Genomic DNA, 23,226 nt, shown 5'->3' with positions numbered 1-23,226 from the left:
TACTTTGGGGCTAGCTCAATCTGTGGGATTTGTCCTAATATTTTTATAGGTTTATATTTGAAAAAAAAAAAGAACTTGTATATATTACGGGCATTTGCACTCATATTGTATGAAATGAACTACTGATATAAATTTGTAATATTTTTTTTCTGTATATCATGATGTGATAACTTACAATAAATAGATTTATCCTATTAGCTAAGAATGATTACCCTATAGGTTATTGTTCGATTGTGTGTTCAAAAATAAATGTTATGTATGGTCATATCTTTTGATCGCATTGATTTGCAAGTTTGATTTTATCACAGCTGATATAAATATAAACTTTATATCCCTAATAGGTATCATCATAATCATCAGGATGGCCTTAGAATCTTGACAGATGGATAAAGTGATCGAATCCTTAAAAACCTGAACAATTTGGTATCAAAAAAGAAAAAGATGTAAAACACTTTAAAAAATTTATTCAAAAATACAATACAAAAATTTACTTGCGTCAACATCACAACATATAAATAAAAAACCTTTTCTACTTAATCATAAGGGCTAAGAGTATGGTCAGCAGAAGTGTTAGTGATGGTACTAGAATGGAGCCAGTTCCCCTGGCCGCTGTCAGAATCAGGTCTGCCCTCTCGGTACCCCACTGCATGTTGTTCCTAGCTGAAGCTACGTAGTTTAGTCCAAGAGAGGTTTCGGGGATGTTAGACTCTCTCAGCCATTCCTCCATCTAGAAAAGAATTGAACATAAAAAGAAACAAGACGATAAACGATGCTGATCTGATAGAAACATTTTTCAAGACGATAAACTACGCTGATCTGACAGTAAAATATTTTTTAAGAGGATTAAACTATTATTGTCCCAGGCACGAAGAATCTACACTTTGAGTCTGGTATATATATAATAATCTAATTTATAATTCAAATAAATTAACCATTTTTTTTGAATTTTTTTATAGGACTACTAACTGCGAACCGGGGCTTCACTCTCGTGGGAATTTCTGGAAAAAAGTCCCCTATGTGTTATTCCAGATTATTTTCTACCCGTGTTCCAAATTTCATAACAATCGGTCCAGTAGATAATGCGTAAAGAGGTAACAAACAAACAAACTTACTTTTGCATTTATAATATTAATTGGGATGTTAAAAAGAGAGAAAAAAATGATCAATATTATAAATAGAATGTTGTATGTATTCGGTTGTGTAAATTTAGTTCTTTTTAATTTGGTCTTACGAGTATACTTTTAAAACAATATTTTGGGGTATTGAACGTTGTAAATGTTGAAAAAATGAAGCGAGCTAAAAGTTTACGGATTTCTATCTATGTAATTTTTACTGAGGAATTTAAAGTAAGTTAGTTTGTTCTAATTATTATGTAAACTATATTAGCCTAGACCTCCATAGAGAAGACTATTGAATCAGTCCATTTAGTAAAGAATAAGATTATTAGATTATGTACTTACATCAACCAAACCTTCTTCGTCTAGGTAAGAAGCAAGATTACTCAAAATGTTTAGGAACCACGTCTGAAGAATCACCCTGAAAATGTTGATAAATGTTCGTAAAGTTTGACGTTATGATTAGATGTAAACCACTTTAAATTAGATTTTAAGTACATAGAGTAAACTAGATACTTATATAAATAATCTACTATTAACTGACTTATTATTTGTCATACATTCCTATTTATTGACGTCATCTTATCTAGATTCTGGTGTCTCGTCTTAACACTGGTATCAGATTTTATTCAAGTCACTTAAAGGCATCTCACGTGACTGTTACGATTACTACGACGTCTAGCGGTAGAAGTCGCATAAAGTCAAAGTAAAATCATTCAGATATTAGTAATGACTAATTAATAATTATTAGCTAGTTACCAGGTTTCTTCGCGGTTTAAATGGTGATTTACGAAAACTACACGAGTCTACGAGATCACCATGGCTTCACCATTATTAGTCGCCATTTATGGTTTAATTTATATTTGTAAATAATGGCTTAAAAAACTAATTTAATCACTTACCCAGCGCGGATCGCGTCAACATTCTGCTTGACATATTGTAAGGCAACCTTAGCGTTGTCCCTACTGCCCATGTATAGGAACGTGAACGCGTTCACCCGGTCTTGGGCCTTCACCAGGTCATCATTCAGGATCATGTTCAGGTATCTGAAAAGATACAAGTTCTTCGTGAAAAACTGCCAGTTAATAGTTTTCTCTGTATCTGGATGATTGTTTACAAATTTATGACAAGAGTACGATTTGAACAGTGCACCTTTTGTTCACAGATATCTTAACTCTGGACCTTCACCGCACGTCACATTGGATCAAGTATTGCCTTGCGATTCCTACTATTAGCTGTGTCTCTCATTCTTACATGTTCCCATTTATATATAAGGCTGTGAGGCGTCGTGAATTGGGCCCTGTCCTAGAGACCACACGCTACAGATGGTAGGATTCCATCTTCTACTATACGTACTGAAGTACAATAGCAGGAGACATAAGGAAGGTAAAAACTTACTCCTGAACTGCCTGTGTGTTCGTGCTGCAGCCGAGGCCTCTCAACATTTGAACGCTAGCAGCTTGGTTGTTGGAGCTTTGTCTTTTGTCATAGAGGGCGCGCCAGTCGGCGTAGTCTCCATTGTTGAGACCTGAGCAATACACGTGGCGACGGATGTTCGGGTTGATACTGCAATAAATATAAAAAAATATAATATTAAACAACACTTATAACATTGTATGATCAAATTGATGACTTTGTAAGGTTGACGAAGTGGAAATGGGCATGTCGTAGGGAAAATGGTGAAGGGGCAGTAAACTATTGGACGTAGAGAGCAAAGCAAATCAACTGCCAATTGGAGTGATGACATCGCCGAGAGCCCAAGGCTGTGGAGGAGCTCCAGACAGTAAAGCTTAGTGTGCGTTAAAGAAGGCTTATGTTCTGAATTGGACGAAATGAGCTGCAGAAAAAGAAGAACAATTGGAGGATGATAAATATAAATTTTAAGATTAGACGAAACAATTCAGGGCTCAGGGAATTGACATTATTTTTCACCATTTTCCAAATACTATCCGGCCTAGAGGTTTCGAAAGCATGACGGACAGATTCTAGCATTTATACAGTCATCAGCTTAGCAATGATGATGAGAAGATTCCTATTCTCACGAGAAATTGGCGTGATTATGCATTGTCTATATGCATGGCAACAAGTGTGTTTATTTTTGTTTCTGCAGCAGTGCCAACAGCTAATATAAAACTTTAAAAATTATGAGGCTCTATATACTTCAATACCATTGATAAAGGAATAATATTTCGACACTAATTATGCAATGTTACATAACCAATTTGTAAATCACATCGACAAAATGTTGATACCCATATAAATTTACTTAATATTAAGATATATTGTTTTAAACTGCTATGTAGTAGCAAGTATTTGTGGATTTTGCACGAATTTTGTATACCAAACGTGTGTCTATTTTCTCGAATATTGCCTTCTATGAAATAATATAGAAATATTACTGGTCACGCAAATTCTATTGAATTTGCGTGACCAGTGTCTATTAGGAGTTATGATAAATACATTTATGCCCCAATCAGGCCAAGTAGCGAGGCACATACGACCACTGATCGGCCATCGCCTAATCGCCTAACCTATGAAATGCTAGTGATTTATGTGTTTTCCTTGTCGACTGGAAGGTTATGGTTCCAATTAATAAAAAAGAACTTATGATTGAGACAGTGGTAGTCCAGTGGTTAAGCTTTCCGAATCTTAATTCAATCTTAAAACTCATGTGGCACGCCAATGCTATTCTGACTCTAACAGTAGTTTTTATATACCATCACTTGCTTGCGGCGAATGATCGTGAAGAGTCCTGCACTCTAGTTCATGATTTATTATCTACCGTAGTAGTAGTTAGGAAATCTACTCCATTAATTCCAAGAAAGTATTTATGTGTTACATTCTACATACGAAAATACTACTATAAAGAGAAATATAGAATATTGTAACAATAACAACGGCCAAAGAAAGCTAACAAAAAAAGGGGCCTGGATTAAAAGTTCATATTTTTTTTATGTACCATAAAAATATACAGAACTACATATAAAGAAAAATAGAAGTACAATAGTAGCCTTATCGCCAAAGCAATTTCTTAAAGGGAACCGACTCATAAGAGTTGCTTGCTATCGAGTGTGTTATTTATTGCTAACACGAGTGTCCGATTTTATGAAGTGATGACGATCGTGAATAATCAAGGCACAAAGTCTAAAGAATTGTTATTCGATAGCCGGTTACTATAAGTGATGAGTTAAAGAAAATAATATAGTGGTATAGGATGTTGATACTTTACCTTCCACCCTGTCTAAAAGCGGCGTATTTCTCGATAGCATTAGCAACACAGCCCTCATGGCCGATGCTGCAAGCGAAGGAAAGCACGTAGAACCGGTTGAGGGTCCGCGTCAGAGGCTCTCCAGTTTGCACATCGTAGCCTACTGCTTGTATCACGTTCTCTAGGTATTCAAACAGGATTGCCTACAAAAATAGAACATCGTTATAAATAGGCATTACTGGCGTCAAATAGTTGAACCGTGTAATCATTTCACAAATGCTTCTAGTAACAATTTAGGCAATTTTTGGTCATAACTATAAAGATTGAAAGATTACGTGCCTCAAATATATATACGAAAATATAAAAAATGCTTGAAAGAAATAGCAATGTGACTAGTGCAAAACTTACGTCAAACTGCTCCAAAACAGGAGGTAGGTGCAGGAATCTATTTCTTAGCCAGTTGAAACCGGTTATAGCCGGATACCACGAGTAGTAACTGGTATCTAGTTTGAGGAACTCGAGTATTCGGAAGCCCAACACGAAGGTTATTTTCTCTGACCGCATCAACGCAAAAACGTCATCGACAATCTGTAATCGCATTTAATTAATCGCTTTATACTGTGACTACATTGAGCTTAAAGAATGTCATGTCTTTTCTCTCTCTCATCAGTTGCTCTGAAGAGAAAGATCCGTTTCAAATGTCTATTATTTTTAGCTAAGTTCTGACTTATCTGATGTATATGTATGTGTTTGCTGAATTAAAAATTCGGAATATTATTGATTCTGGAACATATATTGACCAGAGACTTTGTTAAAAAGTTGGCAACGCATCAATAACTAATTATTGCTTTGTTAAAAAGTTGGCAACGCATCAATAACTCTCAGGTTACTGGTATCAATGGACTGCGGTGTTGCCTCACCTTCAGGAAACCATCATGTTCTTTTGTCTACTATATTACATAAATAATACTGCAAATTGACTAAACATTTCAAAGATTTACCACTCACCTGGGCTCTATTCAAATAGTGAATGTTGTTGTAATCGTCTTTCAGAGCGTCGGCAATATGCTCCCAAGTGTGGGTGTCATAGTTAACTCTGTAGATACCTGAAGCAAATATTTTTTTAATCCAACGATATGAAAATAGACGGTGGCAGATTAGAGTAAATAATAAAAATATATCGTGTTATTTGATTACTCTAATCTCAACCAAGAAATCATAATTTAATTTGTCAATTTATTCCGCAATGCTGAGGATCACTTGTATTAATGGTGTGGTTAGCCGTTGTCTTCCTCATCCCCATTACATACATCAGCCCCACATTGTCCCACTAATATTATATTGGCGAAGGTTTGTGAGTATGTTTGTTACTTCTTTACACTTACATATATTAATGAAATTTATTATTAGGTAGCTGATACCTTGGATTGAGAGATAGGGTACTTTTTGTCCAGAATATACATGATTCCCGTAGGATTTGATTTATATAATTATGCGGGTAACACCATGAGGAGTAGCTAGCAGAATGTAGCTAGTAAGCTGGAAATCATCAACTAGAATGCAAGCCATGGGTCAAGATGAAGACGTTAAAAGCCTGTGGAGACCAACCTTTCTGCTGCACGTTGAATATAACCCATTCATGCCCTGGGTCCTTCTGAATAGTATATGGTTGGTTAGTCATAAGGTGTCTCGGCGTTAGGTCGTCCCAATTGGGGCTGCCTTCAGTTGTATAGGTCAGGGGAAGGGGCCAAAACTGACTGGTCTGCGTAGCAGTTGGACTGAGGAAGAAGCGCTCCTGGAAAGTGGCATATTAATAAGTGGAATTCTAGTCCTCAAAGTCGGAGAAGCTGCGTGGCATTATGGTTTGTGTGAACAACATGTTATGGTAGCGGTTAAGCTATATCAATGGTCGAAACTCTTGATGGTCTTATTTCTCCCTCTCTACCCGTTATACTGCTTGATCGTTTTCTTGGCTTCTTCCGCAGTCATTGAGCGTCGGCCACAAGGTCCACTTTCTTAATTAGTCTTCTCCACATGGCACACTCTTCAGCATCCTTTTTGAGGATATCAAGTCAGCATTATAAGTCGTAAACGATTGAATAAAATTTAACACCAGTGTGTACAGTCGATAAAAAAGTTACCTGAGTAATTGTCATTACTCCTGTGCCCATGTTGACGTTGACGTTGATGATAGGGTAACCAGGCTCGTCGACCCAATACTGCATGAAGGAAGCGATCTCAACGTCGGTCTCCTGATTACTCTCAGATACTGCTTGGTCGAACGCGCGGTAAAGATCTGACGGGAACGCGTGTTCATATTTTCTGAAGATAAAGAGTTCCATGGTTTCATCCACAAAGGCACGTAACGAGAGAATTGTGTATTTGTCAAACTTCGAATCGTGAGTTAAATTATGAAGTTAATGAAATTTGTTTTTGATTATATCCTAATGTATGTAATCAATGTGTGTGTAAAAATCCACTAAATTTCTGTTGGAAACTTCTGACTTAAATGACGAGCAGCCTTTTCGAACAAACAATCATGTCTTAACATTACCTCTCTTCCAAAAACAGATAAAGCGCCCTCTTGAACGTGTCTTCTCCAAGGAAATGCTTCAGCATCAGCAACAAAGAGGCCCCTTTAGAGTAACTGATGCCAGAAAAATGTCCTGTGACGTCGGCTGGACTGTTGACGGTGTGTTGCAGAGCCCTGGTGTTGATTCCGGAGTCGGATGAGAGCGCGCTCTGCACGTACATTATGTTGAACTGAGCTTCTAGCTCCATGTCTTTGTCGACCTGAAATACATTATTTTTATTTATTAATGTTTTAGAATCAGTATAATACCTATTTGAATTTCAATTTCAATTTTAGTTTTAGTTTATATGTTTGGTGAGTATGTTATTTCACAGTTAGCACTTATGCGCAATTTAAGATGTTTTTTTTTATTATCAAAAATATGACTGCGTTAGACTTCAATATAGTCTGGCGGGACGCAAAGATGAGATCTAGGGTACACACAAGCTGATGAAATAAATTCTTCTTTCTCCTATTATTAATTTACTTATTTTTTTGTGATAAACCCCACAAAAGTGAGAAAAAGCTCACGAAGAAGAAGATATTGGTGCAATTTTTTAGGAATACAAAAGTGTGTTATTGATGTTATAACTACAACTGATTGAAAATATATCTACTTATTTCAAACCACAAGAATAAAAACAATACACTATGACAATCATATTATACTTGAAGGTAGTTTATCTGGAATGACGATAGTAAAGTAATACTTACTGCATCCATGGCGAAGTACTCGAAGTAGCTGGCGAATCCTTCGTTGATCCAGACGTTGTCCCACCACCGGCAAGTGATCAGGTTGCCGAACCATTTGTGGGCGAGCTCGTGAGCGGTGATCGTGCCAATACTCATCTTGTCTACGGCGTTGGTTTCTCCCTCTTCGTAAAGGAGGCGGAGTTCCCTGGAATCGAAAATTGAAATTTTATTTTCCTACAGCTTTAAAAAAGCAATATTATAAATAAACGTAAAATAACAAAACTAAATGTATTTTTTTTTCAGTTACATTATAAATTGCCTTTACGACGACGTTTCTACGAAAACTATAATATTTCTACGAAATTATACAGCTAAGTAGTCCATTCTTAACAGTTAGAAAAGTTTCAACTTTAACATTTCATACCTGTAACTGACCAACCCCCAGTTTTCAGTGGCTCCAGAAGCCCAATCTGGAACAGCTATCTGATCATTCTTCAGACCATCAGCCATATCGTAGTAACTGATATTGAAGTAGTTATCCAACCATGCAGTGATTGGTGGCCCGACATGTAAAGCATACGCTCCTTGGTTAGCTGCATCAGGTCTTGCTATAATGCGATAGGGTTTTTCCTCATCATTGTTTTCGGCAATGACTTTAAATTCTTCGCTGATGTGGAATGAGATCAAATAAGCTGACATCCTTGGGGTGGTATAGAAAATCTCCTTGACACGATCTCCAAATCTATAAAAAAAATGGTATCATGGCACTGATATCAGGTAAGTGTTACTCAGCACTACTGCTGCTAGTTATTGTTTATATTCCTCAAAACTTTGAAGAAAATAAGCAATAAATAATGATGACAGTCTAGTACGTATCGCAGATATGAACTTACGGGTAGCTTTCTTTGATCCTCATGTTGGAGAATGTCTCCGTGTAGTGAGCTGGTCTATTGATGATAATGTCGAAGGTACTCTTGAAACCAGGTTCGTCAAAACTGGGGAAGGCTTGTCTGGAGTTCACTGGCTGCAAGTGTGTGGCGGCATACCAGCTAAAAATTGTAGGATAGTTATAATTAATTTCAATTTCTTTCCGTTTTAAATCTATAATGTGGAAACAAATTTCCCGGTGAAATAAGGATTCAATTAAATCATTATCCATTCATCAATTGGTCTACCGATAAATGATTCACTTCAATGAATATTCTGTTTGTCATAACAAAACTATATTGTATCTTACTATATAATGGCTGTTATTAAGTATGTCTATTAATTTAAAGTAAAATTAAAGTATCAATGTAAGGTACGCTTTTAATTTTGGGTGTTTTAAAATAATTAGTTTAAAGTGAAACTTATGAAGCGGTGTTGGTGTATTGGTTAAGAGCTTGTGGATCGAAAGGTCCCAGGTTAGAATCCTATTCGTGCCACATGAGTTTTTATACCAATCTGACTCATGTGTAGTTGTTTTCTTCGACCACAATTTGCTTCCAGTGAAGGAAAACATCGTGAGGAAACCATTACCAAGTTATTAACTTGTGAGTGAAATAGAGAAGGCAATGGCAAACCACTTCATTAATAATACCAAGAAAGTGTTGTGTGAGTTTCATTCTACATAATGACCACGACCCTCAGCCATGAGGGATACGGCTATGAAGAAACTTACTGTAAAGTTCCATTGTCGTCTCTGTAGCTTCCTCTAAATACGCCTCTAGAAAGTGGGGTCTCGTTAATATTTCCAACATATACGATATTCAATATATAAACTTCTCCATTTTCTAGCGTCACTCCATCAGCCAAGTTGATCCTCAAGAAATGGAACTCACGGATACGATCAAAAGGATTTAATTGATTTAGTGCAATAGGTACTCCTGTTCCGTTGTGGAGCAAAGAAAGTCCGGTTATTTGTCGAACATTCTCTTGCAAGATCAGAGCGTTGAGGTTATCAACTACAGCCTGAAAAAATATCTTAGTAGTCTTCTTCTACTTGAGCAGATGCATAAACATCTCAATTATTTGGTATTTACTTTTAGAGTAACATGCGTTATTTTAGATGTAGCAGATACATTGAATCTCGACCCATTATATGCATAGCATTTTCATTAAATAAATTATCAATTAGATTTTTTTACTGATGTATCTGAATTGTCACCTATAGTCCAAATGTATACGTGCTATCATAATTACTGTGCATAATTTAATTTGATTTTATGTGTCATCTTTGATAAAATAAAAACTAAAGATCTACTTACCCTGATAGTTAAAGTAACACGACCGTCGAAAGTAAAAGGCTCTTTACCAGCTGGTGCCACTTCAAAATAAGGAGTTACTTCAACTTCATAGTGAATAGGATCTAAATCTTCAGGAAGACGGTATGATAGTGCGCTATCGTCATTTCTGTATAGTATATCCAGTTCTTCAATGTCGAAGGGAAAGTCTGCTGTAGCTAATGCTAACAGTGCTGGTAAAATCGCCAACTTTATGAGGTAGGACATGGCTGTGAAAATAAGGGTAGAAGTTCTATGAGACTTTTCGACAAATACGATAAGACTTTTCGTGCGGGTTTGCATTTAGCTTCTCACTATCGAGTTGATTCGAAGTGAGACTCAGTAAACCAATTACGTTGAGGTGTGGTTGTTACAATGGCGCACTGTGATTGGTTAGCTGCGTCTCACTTCGAATCGATTCGATAGTGAGAAGTGAAATGCAATCCCCCACTTCGCCTTCAGATCTATGAAATTAGGTTTTAGTTAAAGCGTAGTACTTTTTGAGGATGTCGATTTAATCCTTACGGCAGAATAAAATAACATTGAGTAGATAAATAAATCCATATTGATACTAATAAGTAACAAAATGTGTTTGTTTGTTTATTATTCTCAATAATAAATTAATATGGTGTTTTGTTTGGAAAAACTTATGATTAAAAATGAAAGCAAGCGGCTAGGAGGATACTTTTCAAATGAAATTTTGCCACGGGTGACAAAATAACGCTTTGGCATTTTTATCCAATTTCCCGCGAAATTTTGTTAGTATGTCTGTTATTTGTTCACGTTCAAACGGCTAGGCCAATTAGTATGGGATTGATTAGTATTGTATTGAGATAGCTGATACCTTGGGATAACATAAGAGAAATTAAATCTTGTTTTTAAGTCTTATTACTTTTAATTTATATTACTATTCTTACCTGCTGATCACTACCAATGTCCTAAACAAAATGATGATGTAGTATATTTAGTTTGAAACGTTTATCCTTATCAACATAATTTTATAAGATAAAATTCAAAGGATTTAATATAAGATTAGATACGTTTATGATAAATGGGGTAATTTTATATTATCAATTCAATTATTATTAATCCCAAATCAATAAAGTTTATTACATTAGGAACTCGTAACGTGAGTTGAAAACTATTATGATCAAAGTTCAAATTAAGTATAAAAACTAACAAATTTGAAAAGTTAAGTATAAAACGTAATTAGGAGCTCAAATCTGTGGTGGACAAATGGTTAAGACCGTCCGCTTGTAATCGAAATGCCCCAGAGTCCAATCCTACTCCTGCCACTGCCACATGAGTTTGTATATCAATCTGACTCATGTGTAGTAGTTTTCATAGACATTCAGGGAAAGAAAACATGGTGAGGAAACTGGTTGACAGTTTAAATTTACTAGTGTGTATTCTATTATGCAATTAATTAAAATTTTATGCAGTAGGCAGTCGTAAAAGTGCCTTTAGGAGACTTGAATATATATGATATACTTAATATTGTAAAAACAATCATTTACTTACTTATGTAGGTGACAGTTTCAGATGATCCATGCTTCATTCCATGTCCACATCTTCGGGTCGCAACTATCTTATACTAAATCATAGTTAAGTCACAAATAATTCACTTCACTCGACAACTACTAACAATTGTTACCAGACAACTGCAATGAACCTGTGTTTCTGTCACATTTTAAACTAATAATTTAATTTTAATAATACAGTCAACTACATTTCTAATATTAGATGATACACAGAACTTTATGCAATTGTAATAGTGATTATTTTACTTTGTAATAAATCTGGGTAACCTTATGTGTATTATTCATAGTACACACGACCTAATACTAGATGTTGGTAGCCTGGTTTCAGATGCCATTTGTTAATCAATGGACGTTTGTTGAGAATATTAATCATAATAACAAAGAATTTTAAACAATGGTGATTTGATTTAAATAGTTCAGTAGTAACATCAGGATATTTATGTGAATGCCTCGTCTCACCCGCCTTTCCTTCCTGTGACATGTTATATCGTATCTATTGTGACATGACTTTTGCATTGACTGGTCTCCAAGCCATGTAGAACTAGTCTAAAAGAATCAAAACAACACTAGCGAATGCCATTACAATAACACGATAGTGGCTTCGCAACTGCAAGAGCATTATCCAAGACTGTAGATTGAACTGTCGTCATCATCATTAAATTTAAAAGAGGTTCTTGTCGATGGAGTATTTTCCATTCTACTCTGTTTCCTGCGATACATATTATTCAATTTTATTCCCTGTTTCTTGTTATTAGCGTGTCAACTTGACTAGATTTGTAAGGATCCTTACAACGCCGACGAAACAGCACTTTCTGTGATGTCATACAGGTCGTCAATATCCGGATGATAGAACTATAAGCGTTAGCCACCATCTGGACTTGTTTTATTTGTTTCGATCGACTTTGAACACGGAGCCTATTGATAGATTTCCATATAGGCTAAGGTAGATGAGATCCAAGTGGAAGGTCTTCAGTCGTCCCGGCTTTTAAAACTGTTTCCTTTTTGGGAATTTCGATGGAGGTAGCCGCGTCTCCATGTACATCTGGGGGGGGAACACCAGCTAAGAGATACAAGGAGGAGTAGTTCTTCTACATTTGTTCAGCTACATTGCACTTTGATAGTAAAACAAAAAAATGTCTAAAATATTTTTATTAAATTGAAATACTTTCTAAACAACAATAGCTAGGAACGCCATAACTATTAACATAGATAATGACGTCACAACTGTGACAGCACTATCCCTAGCAGCAGATAAGATGAGTTCTGCGTTTGCTGTCCCCCAAGCTATGTTCGCACGCGCAGAGTTGATGGCTGATAATGTTGATGTGTATTGAAGGCTGTTGGTCTGTGTTGATTGTAGCCAGGTTTGGTACTGAAAATTAATTTTGACTTCAGTTTATTTAAAGACTTGTGGCCCTATGCGCCTTGTGGCGACTATTAGACTAGCGGCCCACTCCGTCTTCGCTCGGGTGGAAAAATAACAAACAAGTAGCCTATGTAACTCCTGACGGTTTCGTCCCTGTGCCAAATTGCAACCAAATCGGCCCAGTAGTTTTTGAGTTACTTCATTACAGTATGGAAGTAAGAATTTCTACAGTATTTTAAATGACAAAGTAATTCTTGAAGACGAAACAAAAATCAATTGAATGTTCTCGTTATTTAGCGAGTTCCCACAATCGACATCTTGGCGGCGCGTCATCAGATTTATACTGTAATAACATTGCATTGTTATGTGAATAAGATAATGTATTCATAATATTTCAATAGAAACTAAGTACCTAGAATTTTTCCTTTAATATTTGACAACTGATACCGGGTCTGAATTCTCATCTAAACTATATTAAATCACTAGCCGTTGCCCGCGCTCGCTGCAAGTAGACTATGTCACTCTTCACTTACATTTATAATAAGTACTGCCGCTGCGCCCCGGGCTTCACTCCCTTGCCAAAATCGGGATAAAGTGTGTTATTCCAGGTTATTTTTATACACAAATTTCATAACAATCCGTCCAGTAAATAATGCGTGAAGAGGTAAGACACAAACAAAATTACTTTTGCATTTATAATATTAGTTGAGATTAGTAAAAGTATGAGTATACGCATTTAGCTCAATGAGGTTGATTTGTCGATTAAGACATTATATAATGTCATATTTAGTACAATAATGCCATTCGGGATTCTAAGAGTTAATCTTGCATTATCACCAATGTACATTCCCACCTTGTATTTTCTTTTGTTGTTTGTTTATGATGTAGGTACTTACATCAGCCAAACCATCTTCGTTTAAGTAAGAGGCAAGATTGGATAACGCTGCGTTCACCGGATTTGCTGGAGAGTCTTCTACGTATCTGTAATTAAGTATGTAATATGTAAATTATAGAATCTAGTATTAAAATTGAATGATTTGGAATTCGAATTAAATCAGAAATTGGCTAAATCATTTGTACTTATTCGTTACATAAATAAGCAACTTAGGTAGGAAATAAATGTCCAGCTATGCCACATTCACCGTACGTATGCTAACCAATGATTTCTAAATAACAAGCAAAAATGCCAAAAACTGTGCCAAGCGTAGGAGAAAAAGTAGAAAAGCAGATCTTGGGCTATGACGCCCTCTGGCGGAGCCAGGGAAACGCTAAGATGAGAGAGAGAATTTCAATTACTAATCTTGATCATGACATCCAATCAATTTGTCTACCAATTTCTGGAACTTAAATTCTTATTTGCAACTCATACTTAGTATAAAACGTAGGTACTTACGAAACTCTGATAGCATCAATATTATTTTTGACGAAGTCTAGAACAGTCAAAGCATTTTCTTGGTTCCCAAGAAGAGCGTAGTTGAAAGCATTCACCTTGTCATGAGATCTTACGTCCTTGGTTAACGTGAAATTCAAGTATCTGAAAATATATGCAGCATTTAGGAAGGTTAAAGATATTATTATATAGATAATGATAACATTTGTAAATTATTTATCATATCGATATTGATCTAATATGAACACAGGCCATTGGAATTTTTGAAGAATTCTTTGATAACTTTTTAATTAATCCAATGTGTTGATTAATGAAAAAGTTATCAAAAAATTCTTTAAAAATACTAAAAACAATAATAAATAATACTAGTACGTCTTGAGCTGTGGTGTCAAAATCAAAATCCAATCATTTATTCAGAAATTAGGCCCTCACAGGCACTTTTTCACGTCAAATTCTAAATTAAATGATATTTACCAAAGCTACAAACTACTAGCATTTCGGAACGACCACTGTTGAGAAGAAATGACGAAAGAAACTCATTCAAATAGTGTTGGTCCCTATTATGCCAGAAGGGCTTACCATTTTTTAAATATAAATTTATGTATAACATTTCATCAGTAATATAACAATGTAAATATGTGTTTTGAAAGAACGAAAGACAAAATACTACCCAAGTCGACATGTTAACGATTTCAAATATCCAGTAACATACACTACAAACCTCAACAAAAGTTCCCTAGAGGTGGTAGCTCCTAAACCTCTGAGCATCTCCAGCTGATCGTTCGCGAAGTTTGACTGTAGCAGTCTGTTCAGGAGGAAGTCAAAGTCTTCAGCTATGCCTTGACGCAGACCTGTCATGTACACGTTGCGACGGATTCTGGGGTTTATCCTGAAGAGTAATTTTAAAAAACTGTACATTTACGTAGGACATTAATTAGGTTGTTGAGCTCAAAAAGTTATGATAGACTAAAACGTGCTGAAATTAAGTACTATGTTATTATATATGTGATATATTTTTTACTCATTTGTACTATGTAATAAAGTATAATTGATATCCGGCCTTACCACGTCCCCTGCTTCAGTGCGAGGAATCTGGTCAGCGAGTTTTCTTGACACGCCTTATGTCCGAGATTGCAAGCAAACTGCAACACTTCCTGCCTTGTCAGGCTTACGGTTGGTGTCTCACCAGAAACAGGTTCAAAACCGACTGCGCTGATGACTTCTTCCATAGTGCTGAGTATGTAGGCCTGTTGTTACCAAAATTAATTTATTTCTATTAAAAGTTATTACACGACATTCAAAATGTGAATGTACAAAAGGTTGTAAAAGTAAACAACTCATACAATATTGTTGTGTATGTACTTTTAACATGTGTTATTTGTACAATAATAATATTATAAACAATAAAAAATAGAAAAAAACATGTGCGTGATGTTATTTTACTTTTATATGTAAGCATAGAAGACAAATTAGGAAAACACGCCCTGGAGCAAAACGATCTACAATATTCTACATCTAATGAAATCAAAAAAGTGCTAAAACAGAGGGTTAATTTACATCAATAGTAGCTTGGCTCTCAGGTAAATGCCTCAATCTATTTCTAAGCCAAGTAAATCCACTGATGGCCACGGTCCAGACGTGGTAGTTTGTCTCTGTACGAAGGAATCTCAGGATGTCAAACCCTTTACTGTGGGTCATTCTGCCAGAACGCATTAGCGCAAACACATCGTCTGCCACCTGAAATTATAATAATATTATCGAGTTGACGGTGAAGATAAACATATGATAGACTGTTTAGTTAAATGGGTGTAATTTTGAAAGACTTGAATAAAATCTGACACCGCATAATATGAAGAATAATTAAAATATTTTGATTCATTGCTTGCTTACTTAGACTTGGGAAGTTATAATACTGAACTTTCCAAAATCAAGAGTCTTAAAGGTTAGCTTTAAATATTAATTTCAGTAGTTTTAAATTTGGTAAATATGTAAGATTGTATTTCTAAGGCTCATATTATAAATTGAATTAAATTTAAATGAAGTTTGGCACTTACCTGGGCTCTATTTAGATAGTGAATGGAATTTTGTGAATTTCTTAAAGCTTCCGAAATTAGATCCCAAGTTTTATCATCATAGTTAACTCTATAGTGTCCTAGTAAAAATAAATAGAGAAATTTAAGATCGACCCAGTAAGTTGCGCTATATATTTATTCGGTTTAACAAGTTTCACATTTATTTTAAAAATTCAGTTTTAATCCAGTCTCGGATGTAATAACTATAAAAACGTGGATCTTGTATTATATGTGAAAGATAATGGACACACTCTCATTAAATGGTTAATCTTGATGATAATTTATAACTCATGTATGTAGGTAATAAGTAAGTTATTTAAAATAGCAATAAACTGCAAATATAAAAGAAGACAGTGACGAAATTCATGTTAGAATATGAATGCGATACCGACCGTGCTGAAAATTGTTGAATATAACCCACTCCTCTCCGGGCCTTTTTTCTAGGACTGCTCTTTCCCCAGTCAGAATGTATACTGGCCTTAAATTCTCAAAGTTTGCGCTGCTGGCAGTGGAGTAAGTGATTGGTATTGGGTAGATCTGGCCAGTAGGGTTGGCAGTGGCGCTTAGGAAGAAGCGTTCCTACTCAGAGAAAAAGAAGATAACTGTATGAAATATAAAGGAAAAAATAACAGATTGGCAAAGAAACATCACGCTAAGTTAGAATGAAAATATGTTACAAATATAAATATTTTTACCTGATGGAGAGACATTTCACCATTATCATAATTAATATTGACAGTGAGGATGGGGTAGCCAGGTTCATTGACCCAGATGCGATAGTAGTCGGTGAAGTTAAAGAGCGGGTACTGATTCAAGCTATTGTCCTCCTCGATTGCTTGAGCAAATGCGTTATATAAGTCGTACTGGTCGGTAGGCTCAAATTCACTGAAATCATACAATCAGTTCTAGGATGAACTAGAAGAAGAAATCACTTGAAAATAGATTTTGCCAATTTTCTATTAAATAAATGTTAATTGAATTAATTACTATGTCTATTCAAGTCAAGTGTTATAATATCAAATGTATATATATTATTGGAGTCATGCTTGATATAGTAGATCAGATGAATCTTCTTCTTGTCGCGTCGGAATAGCTATTATATCAGCTATGAAAATCCCACTGACAATAGAATTTTCTTAATTACTATTATAACATTAATCTGGATGCATGACTCCAAGCAGTTGATTAACACAAGACAAAAAAGATGATTATAACAAAGGACAGAAGAATATAGAACGTACTTTTGCTCCAAAAAGTACTGACAGGCTTTTCTGAAAGTTTCTGGCGTGATGATGTCTGCGGTCATTCTGAGGAAGGCGGCACCCTTGGAGTAGCTGATGGTGCCAAAGTGGCCAGTGACCTGGGATGGGGTGTTGACGTCGTGATTCATGGGAGCTGTGTTCGTGCCGGAATCAAAGGATAAAGAGGTCTGTAGATAACGGGAGTTGAAGTGCTCGTGTAGCGCGTATTCTGGGAACATCTGAAATTGTTGCGGTGTGTATTAGTGTTATAAAATATTTTTTATCATCGAATTAAAAAAAATCTATATAGTGAAGGTCTTCATGTTAAATGTTACAAGATGACCAAGTTCAAACTATTTTTTTGAGTAATTGATTGGGTTCAACAAAATCAAGTTTAAATTTTTACGACTATAAACTATAACTTTAATCACTATGTCGAATTAATTATACATTTTGCTTTAAAGTTAGATAAAATTATATTATTACTTATATTTGAAATAAATTGTCTAATTTAAATGTTTTCCAACCTCATTAGTGGCAATGTATCCGAAATAGCTAGCGAACCCTTCGTTAATCCAGGTGTTACTCCACCAGTAGCAAGTAACAAGGTTACCGAACCATTTATGGGCCAATTCGTGGGAGACCAGCGTAGCTGCATAGTGTTCTATCGACATGATTGTCTCTCGGGAATCTATGATCATGTACAATTCCCTAAAAATTAAAATATATTAATTGTAGATAACGCTACTTATGAGAGATATTTGTGATTAAAAGCAATGTCGTCCGTGGATCCCATAGGTATTTATAATGGAGAGGGTAATGATGATTATATTAACAATGTGTAAATGAGTGGAATACGCACTCATATTGCAATATTTACTTATACATTTATAAATTTCACTGCTATAAGCTCACGTGAACTAAAGATTACACGATACTGCATTAAAGGTATGGAACCAAGTAGATATCAAAATGTAGGAACAATGGAAATTGTAGTTGTAAACAAACAACGCAGAAATAGGTGTTTTCAGCTTCGTATCTTACCTGTAACTCACCATACCCCAGTTTTCAGTACCAGCGGACGCCCAATCAGGAGACGAAACGTGATCATTCAACAAATTTTCATGCAAAGTCTCGTATGGGATTTGGAAGTAATTATCAAAGAAAATGGTCATCTTTACAGCTAAATCCAACGCATGGTCTGCCAAACCATGTGTGTTGGATCTCCCGATGATTCTGATTGGTGGATTGAATGTAGTATTCTCTGCTATGACTTGGAATGTTTCGCTGACTAAGAACGTAACTAAGTATGAAGACATTCTTGGAGTGGGGAAGAAATTTTCTTGAATGCGATCTACGGTGGTGCTGAAAATAATATCTATTTAAATTTGTAAGGCAAAGGGAAGAAACAAAACCATAATACGTCACGCATTTGTAACACTAAGATTAAGTTTATTTAAACAATTTGCATTTAATTGTGATAAATTATTTTTTAATCTCGATTTCTTATAGCTGTAAGTCGTGTTTTAAGTAGAAAACCAGCATTTGATGTCCTACTGTCAGTCAAACGAATCTCCATTCCTTTTTCCAGATGGATAGCTTAAAAAATGTGATACTAATGAAATAAGATTTAACAAAAGATGTAAATATATACTTAATATCTCATACTACACAATTATGCTGCATTAGACCATAATTGTGTATTTTGTGATTTTATTAGAAAATATTATAGTTTTCTATTGAAAATAGCACCAAACAGTGTGACTAAATTTAGTATAATAGAAAACTAAGATACGAGTACTATCTAATAAATAAAGCTCTTGTGATATTTGTTATATGTAAAATATATTACTCACAATCTCATGCTCTCAACACCAGTGTTACTGAAGGTTCCTCGATATGATCTTGGAGCTGTGAGGTGGAGCCTGAAGACTGCCTTGAAGAGGGGCTCGTCCCAGCATGGGAACGCCTGCCTCGCGTTGTACGGCTGGAAGTGTGTGGTGGCGTAAATCCTGCGAATGGTAATGATTCATGTACAGCAAGCACATTATTATACGTTGGAATTTCAGACTCATTAGGTAAAATCTTTATAGTTTTTAATGCAAAAGTTACCAGATAAATATGTTATTATATACAAGTTAGGTTTCAACAAAATTAAATAATGTTTGACAAGATGAAATGTTAAAATCGTACCTTTTTGAAAATCTTAACAAGTTTGTAATACTTTAATTAAATTTAGAACTGGTTTCAATTTACGTTAATACCACTTGTCCGTTACTTTTTAGTAAACAACAATGTAATCGAGATAAATACCTTTCATTACCATCGGCATCTGTATACCATCCTCTCCATATACCTCTTTTCATTGGTCCTTCGTTCATCGTACTAGTGTAATCAAGAGCCAAAGTATAATTTACATAAGGAACCATAGGTGACGCCAAGTGAATTTTCAGGAAGTGATACTGTGGTTCAATGGTTAACGGTATGGTGGCGAGAGGAACTGACACTCCATTCAATAGCAGATTCATACTGTTGATCCTGTCTACGTTTGAGTGTAGCACTATTTCAGTGACATTTTGTGCGATTGCCTGAAAATTTACATTATTTTTATGGTAAATTCTCTCTCATCTCCGCGTGTTCCCGTTTACATTCGGAGCGTTGACGCCCAAAGCCCAGGATAGTGAATAAAGATGCCTTTAAATTTGGAAGATTTTACAACCGTCCTTTGTTGTCCAAGGCTTTGCGTCCCTTAGTCGCCTCGTAAGATGTCCACGGGAAGATATGGAGTGTACCTATTCTAGGGCGGAACCATACGCGAAATATTTTTATGGTAAATTATTGGGAAGTTATTCTTCTGGATTTGAAATAAAAAAAAAAGAGTTTTATTGAGTACACATTTGACATAATTTTTACAATTTTCGTTAAATAATCTATGGATTAATGAAGATTATTGTATGTACAATTATACTGGGTGGATCTTATTTATCTATAGCTTGTTATCTAAAATTTATTAACGCATTTATCTTAGGGCTTCCTGTTGTGACTTCCGACGAGTTTAGACATTGGCATAGGCATTTCGTTTATTCCCAAAGAATAACTGGTACTCAAGGCTCCAGGCGTTATTGCCATATCAGTATTAAATTGTAAAACTAAGCTAAACTCTTAAACGTCTAAGTTTAACTAACATCAAGCTCGACATTTCCAGCTACAAATAGAAAAAAACAGTAAGCATACTACGTACGTAGTGTTGCGAATGTACGAAGTATTCATTCTAGTCCTCAGATAAATTGTTTAGCAGAAGTTTAATTTTGTTATAACATTTGTATCCGTTAAGTGTCCTGCAAGGAATACTTACTTGGATAATTATATTCTCCCTGCCATCGTAGCTAAATGGTCTATCTTCACTCTCAGCAAAATATAGATCCAGGTATATGTCATACTCGAATGGAATAACAGTATCTGGAAGTCTGTATATTTGTTCATCGTTTCTGGTAGTTAGCTCCCTTGTTCCTGGGAGCTCATCAAGTTCCCAAAGTAATGGACGATCGGCTTTGGCAAACGCCAGGGCCAGAAATAAACCAGGAAGTACAAGCTTGAACATTTCTGAAAAGAAATAAATACTTCAAAGCTATTTTATTATTAGTGTTGGTGATCGTTTTCTGTGATGTAACATCAAGTGTAAAAGCAGGCTATCATTATACATTTCATCACGTCATTATCGAAGTGTGTTTTTTATGTGTTATTAAATACTAGAAGTGAGTTGAAATCTTAGAACGGGTAAAAAGGCTTCCAGCTAGATGGCAGTATTTGTTTTTCAATTTATGATCTATGATAAGCCATCATAAGTATATTAAAAATAAATCACGTCACGATTTTCTTTATCTAGATTATTTAAAACAGCAAAATAATAATGTTAAACGTAATTGTTTTAATGATAAAATGAGTGGTGCACAAACCTGATCAAGGAAATGTCCGCCATCGAATGTCGACAATAGAAAAGATTGGGAAAACACCGCGTTCTTTAGTATTGATGAAAAGATAACATTTATTGGCATTTATCTTAATCCTGATTATTATGTTGGATAAGATAATAATACAAATTAAATACCCCTAATAGATTATTTGTCAGCGAAACGGAACCGCTCTGGTTCTGGTTACGGAACCAAAATATATGCTGAGGATTTTATGAACTAATTTGCACTCGAATTCCTGTGAAAATTTTGAGGTGAATATAACTCTGAAGCTTCAAGTATATTCAAGTATACAACATATACAGTAACACCAGGACGAAGTTAAACAATTATTCAGAGTAGCACTAGATAAAGCGGAATTTAAGGAGCTGATGGACTATATACAGTAATGAATAGGTGCATAACAAAGAATTTCTCGCGGGTCTACAGGAAGAGATTTCATTTGAAACAAGTAACCCCCTTGTTATGTCTCTATGTAATTTTTTGTATGGTTACTGGAAAGCTACTATAACTAAACGTGGTTTATTAACTACATAGTAGCTTCTCACTGTAACACATGTCCTTATGTAATCTTAGAACGGATTTGGTTTTTGAATAAATAGTGTGATTTCTTAGGTTTAGGTATACATTTTATTACGGTTTTCCCAAGCAAAGCCGGGACGTGCTTAACGTTATAAAATACTAGCGTCCCGTCTCGGCATTGCTCGGGAAAACTGTAATAAAATAATAAATTAATAATACATATTATTTACTGAAAACTGCATAAATCTGTGCAATAGTTTTTGAGTTTATCGCTAACAGACAGACAGACGCGGCAGAGGACTTTATTTTATAATATGTAAGGATACGTAAAATGAAAGACTATCACCGCACGTAGCAGCCATAGAACATCTGTAATGCAATGAAAATATAGCCCCTCTTACATAATAATATGTATGGTGTAATTCTATGCAACTGTAACACCGCTTTTGAGATGTGGTGATGGAGAATGAAGGATGAAAAAAATAAGCTGGACAGAGAGAACAAGCAATGAAGAAGTGCTGGAAATAGTAAACGAACAAAGAAGACTGCTGACAGAAATAGAAAATCGAAGGAGAAGAATGATTGGCCACTTGATACGACACGACGCCTTGTTTAAAACTATTTGTGAAGTAAAAGTCAAAGGAAGAAGAGGTCTAGGGAGACCGAGGAAGAGTTATGCCAGCAACTGAAAGAGAAGGCAGGTATTGTGTCGTATCGAGACCTTAAAAGCAAAGCCGAGGATAGAGAGGTGTGGCGCATACTCCAGCGACAAGAGCATAGCTCTTAAATAAGAAGAAGTAACAACCATCAGCGTGAGGAACCGAATACCAATTAGGCAGAAAGATTCTGGAATGGCGGCCACACGTCCCCATGTATGTAGATCATTATTAAACTAGGTATTCAGACATACAGTGGAAGTGGCTATAGTTTTGTTTAGTGATTTACTGCATTCAATACAAGTTTGTTCGCATCTCATATCTTTTAATATTTTTTTCTATTTAGGAAATCAATCATTGATGCATTATTCCACTTAAATTACCTATTTGAATTACCCAGGTACTTTAGTCTACTTTTTGGTTTACATAAGGTACCTGAAGTTCTATTATATTTATTTTATTTTACAGTGAAGTATGATTCAGTATGCATCAAGTTTAAGACGGTAATTATACTCAAGACTACCATTTTAATTTCATAGTGTGAGAAAATACACAAATACATAGTTAAAATATATACTTGTGGGCTTTGAATGTAAATGTAGATAAAAAGAGAGAATT

At 35.3% G+C, this 23,226-nt stretch overlaps 1 protein-coding gene across 1 annotated transcript; it reads right to left on the bottom strand.

The window, feature by feature from the left end:
- Window positions 1-447: 447 nt before the first annotated feature.
- Window positions 448-21,491, bottom strand: LOC128671405 (uncharacterized). Its single transcript, XM_053747853.1, has 31 exons — window positions 21,416-21,491; window positions 20,815-21,062; window positions 19,773-20,047; window positions 19,316-19,471; window positions 18,504-18,824; window positions 17,987-18,170; window positions 17,460-17,698; window positions 16,914-17,103; window positions 16,611-16,797; window positions 16,201-16,298; window positions 15,704-15,883; window positions 15,212-15,393; window positions 14,868-15,035; window positions 14,150-14,290; window positions 13,653-13,737; window positions 12,561-12,762; window positions 9,835-10,079; window positions 9,249-9,538; window positions 8,482-8,637; window positions 8,013-8,330; window positions 7,610-7,793; window positions 6,878-7,116; window positions 6,465-6,645; window positions 5,932-6,118; window positions 5,332-5,429; window positions 4,732-4,911; window positions 4,345-4,526; window positions 2,514-2,681; window positions 2,018-2,161; window positions 1,461-1,536; window positions 448-727 (listed from the first exon to the last, which is right to left on the bottom strand). The coding sequence occupies exons 2-31, from the start codon at window positions 21,058-21,060 to the stop codon at window positions 530-532; spliced, it is 5,700 nt and encodes a 1,899-aa protein (XP_053603828.1). The 5' UTR covers window positions 21,061-21,062; window positions 21,416-21,491; the 3' UTR covers window positions 448-529.
- Window positions 21,492-23,226: the final 1,735 nt, after the last annotated feature.

The sequence above is a fragment of the Plodia interpunctella genome, chromosome 7, assembly GCF_027563975.2.
Source record: "Plodia interpunctella isolate USDA-ARS_2022_Savannah chromosome 7, ilPloInte3.2, whole genome shotgun sequence".
Lineage (NCBI taxonomy): Eukaryota > Metazoa > Arthropoda > Insecta > Lepidoptera > Pyralidae > Plodia > Plodia interpunctella.
This window is presented reverse-complemented; position numbering and strand designations above follow the sequence as displayed.

Bases quoted from the DNA above. Each gene is read 5' to 3' on its own strand.
- LOC128671405 (XM_053747853.1), bottom strand. From the start codon at position 21,060: ATGTTCAAGCTTGTACTTCCTGGTTTATTTCTGGCCCTGGCGTTTGCC. The intron at 16,299-16,610 runs GTCGGTATCGCA...TATTTTTACTAG, and splicing joins ATTCAACAATTTTCAGCACG to GACACTATAGAGTTAACTAT. The intron at 2,682-4,344 runs GTAAAGTATCAA...TATTTATTGCAG, and splicing joins GCTTTTAGACAGGGTGGAAG to TATCAACCCGAACATCCGTC.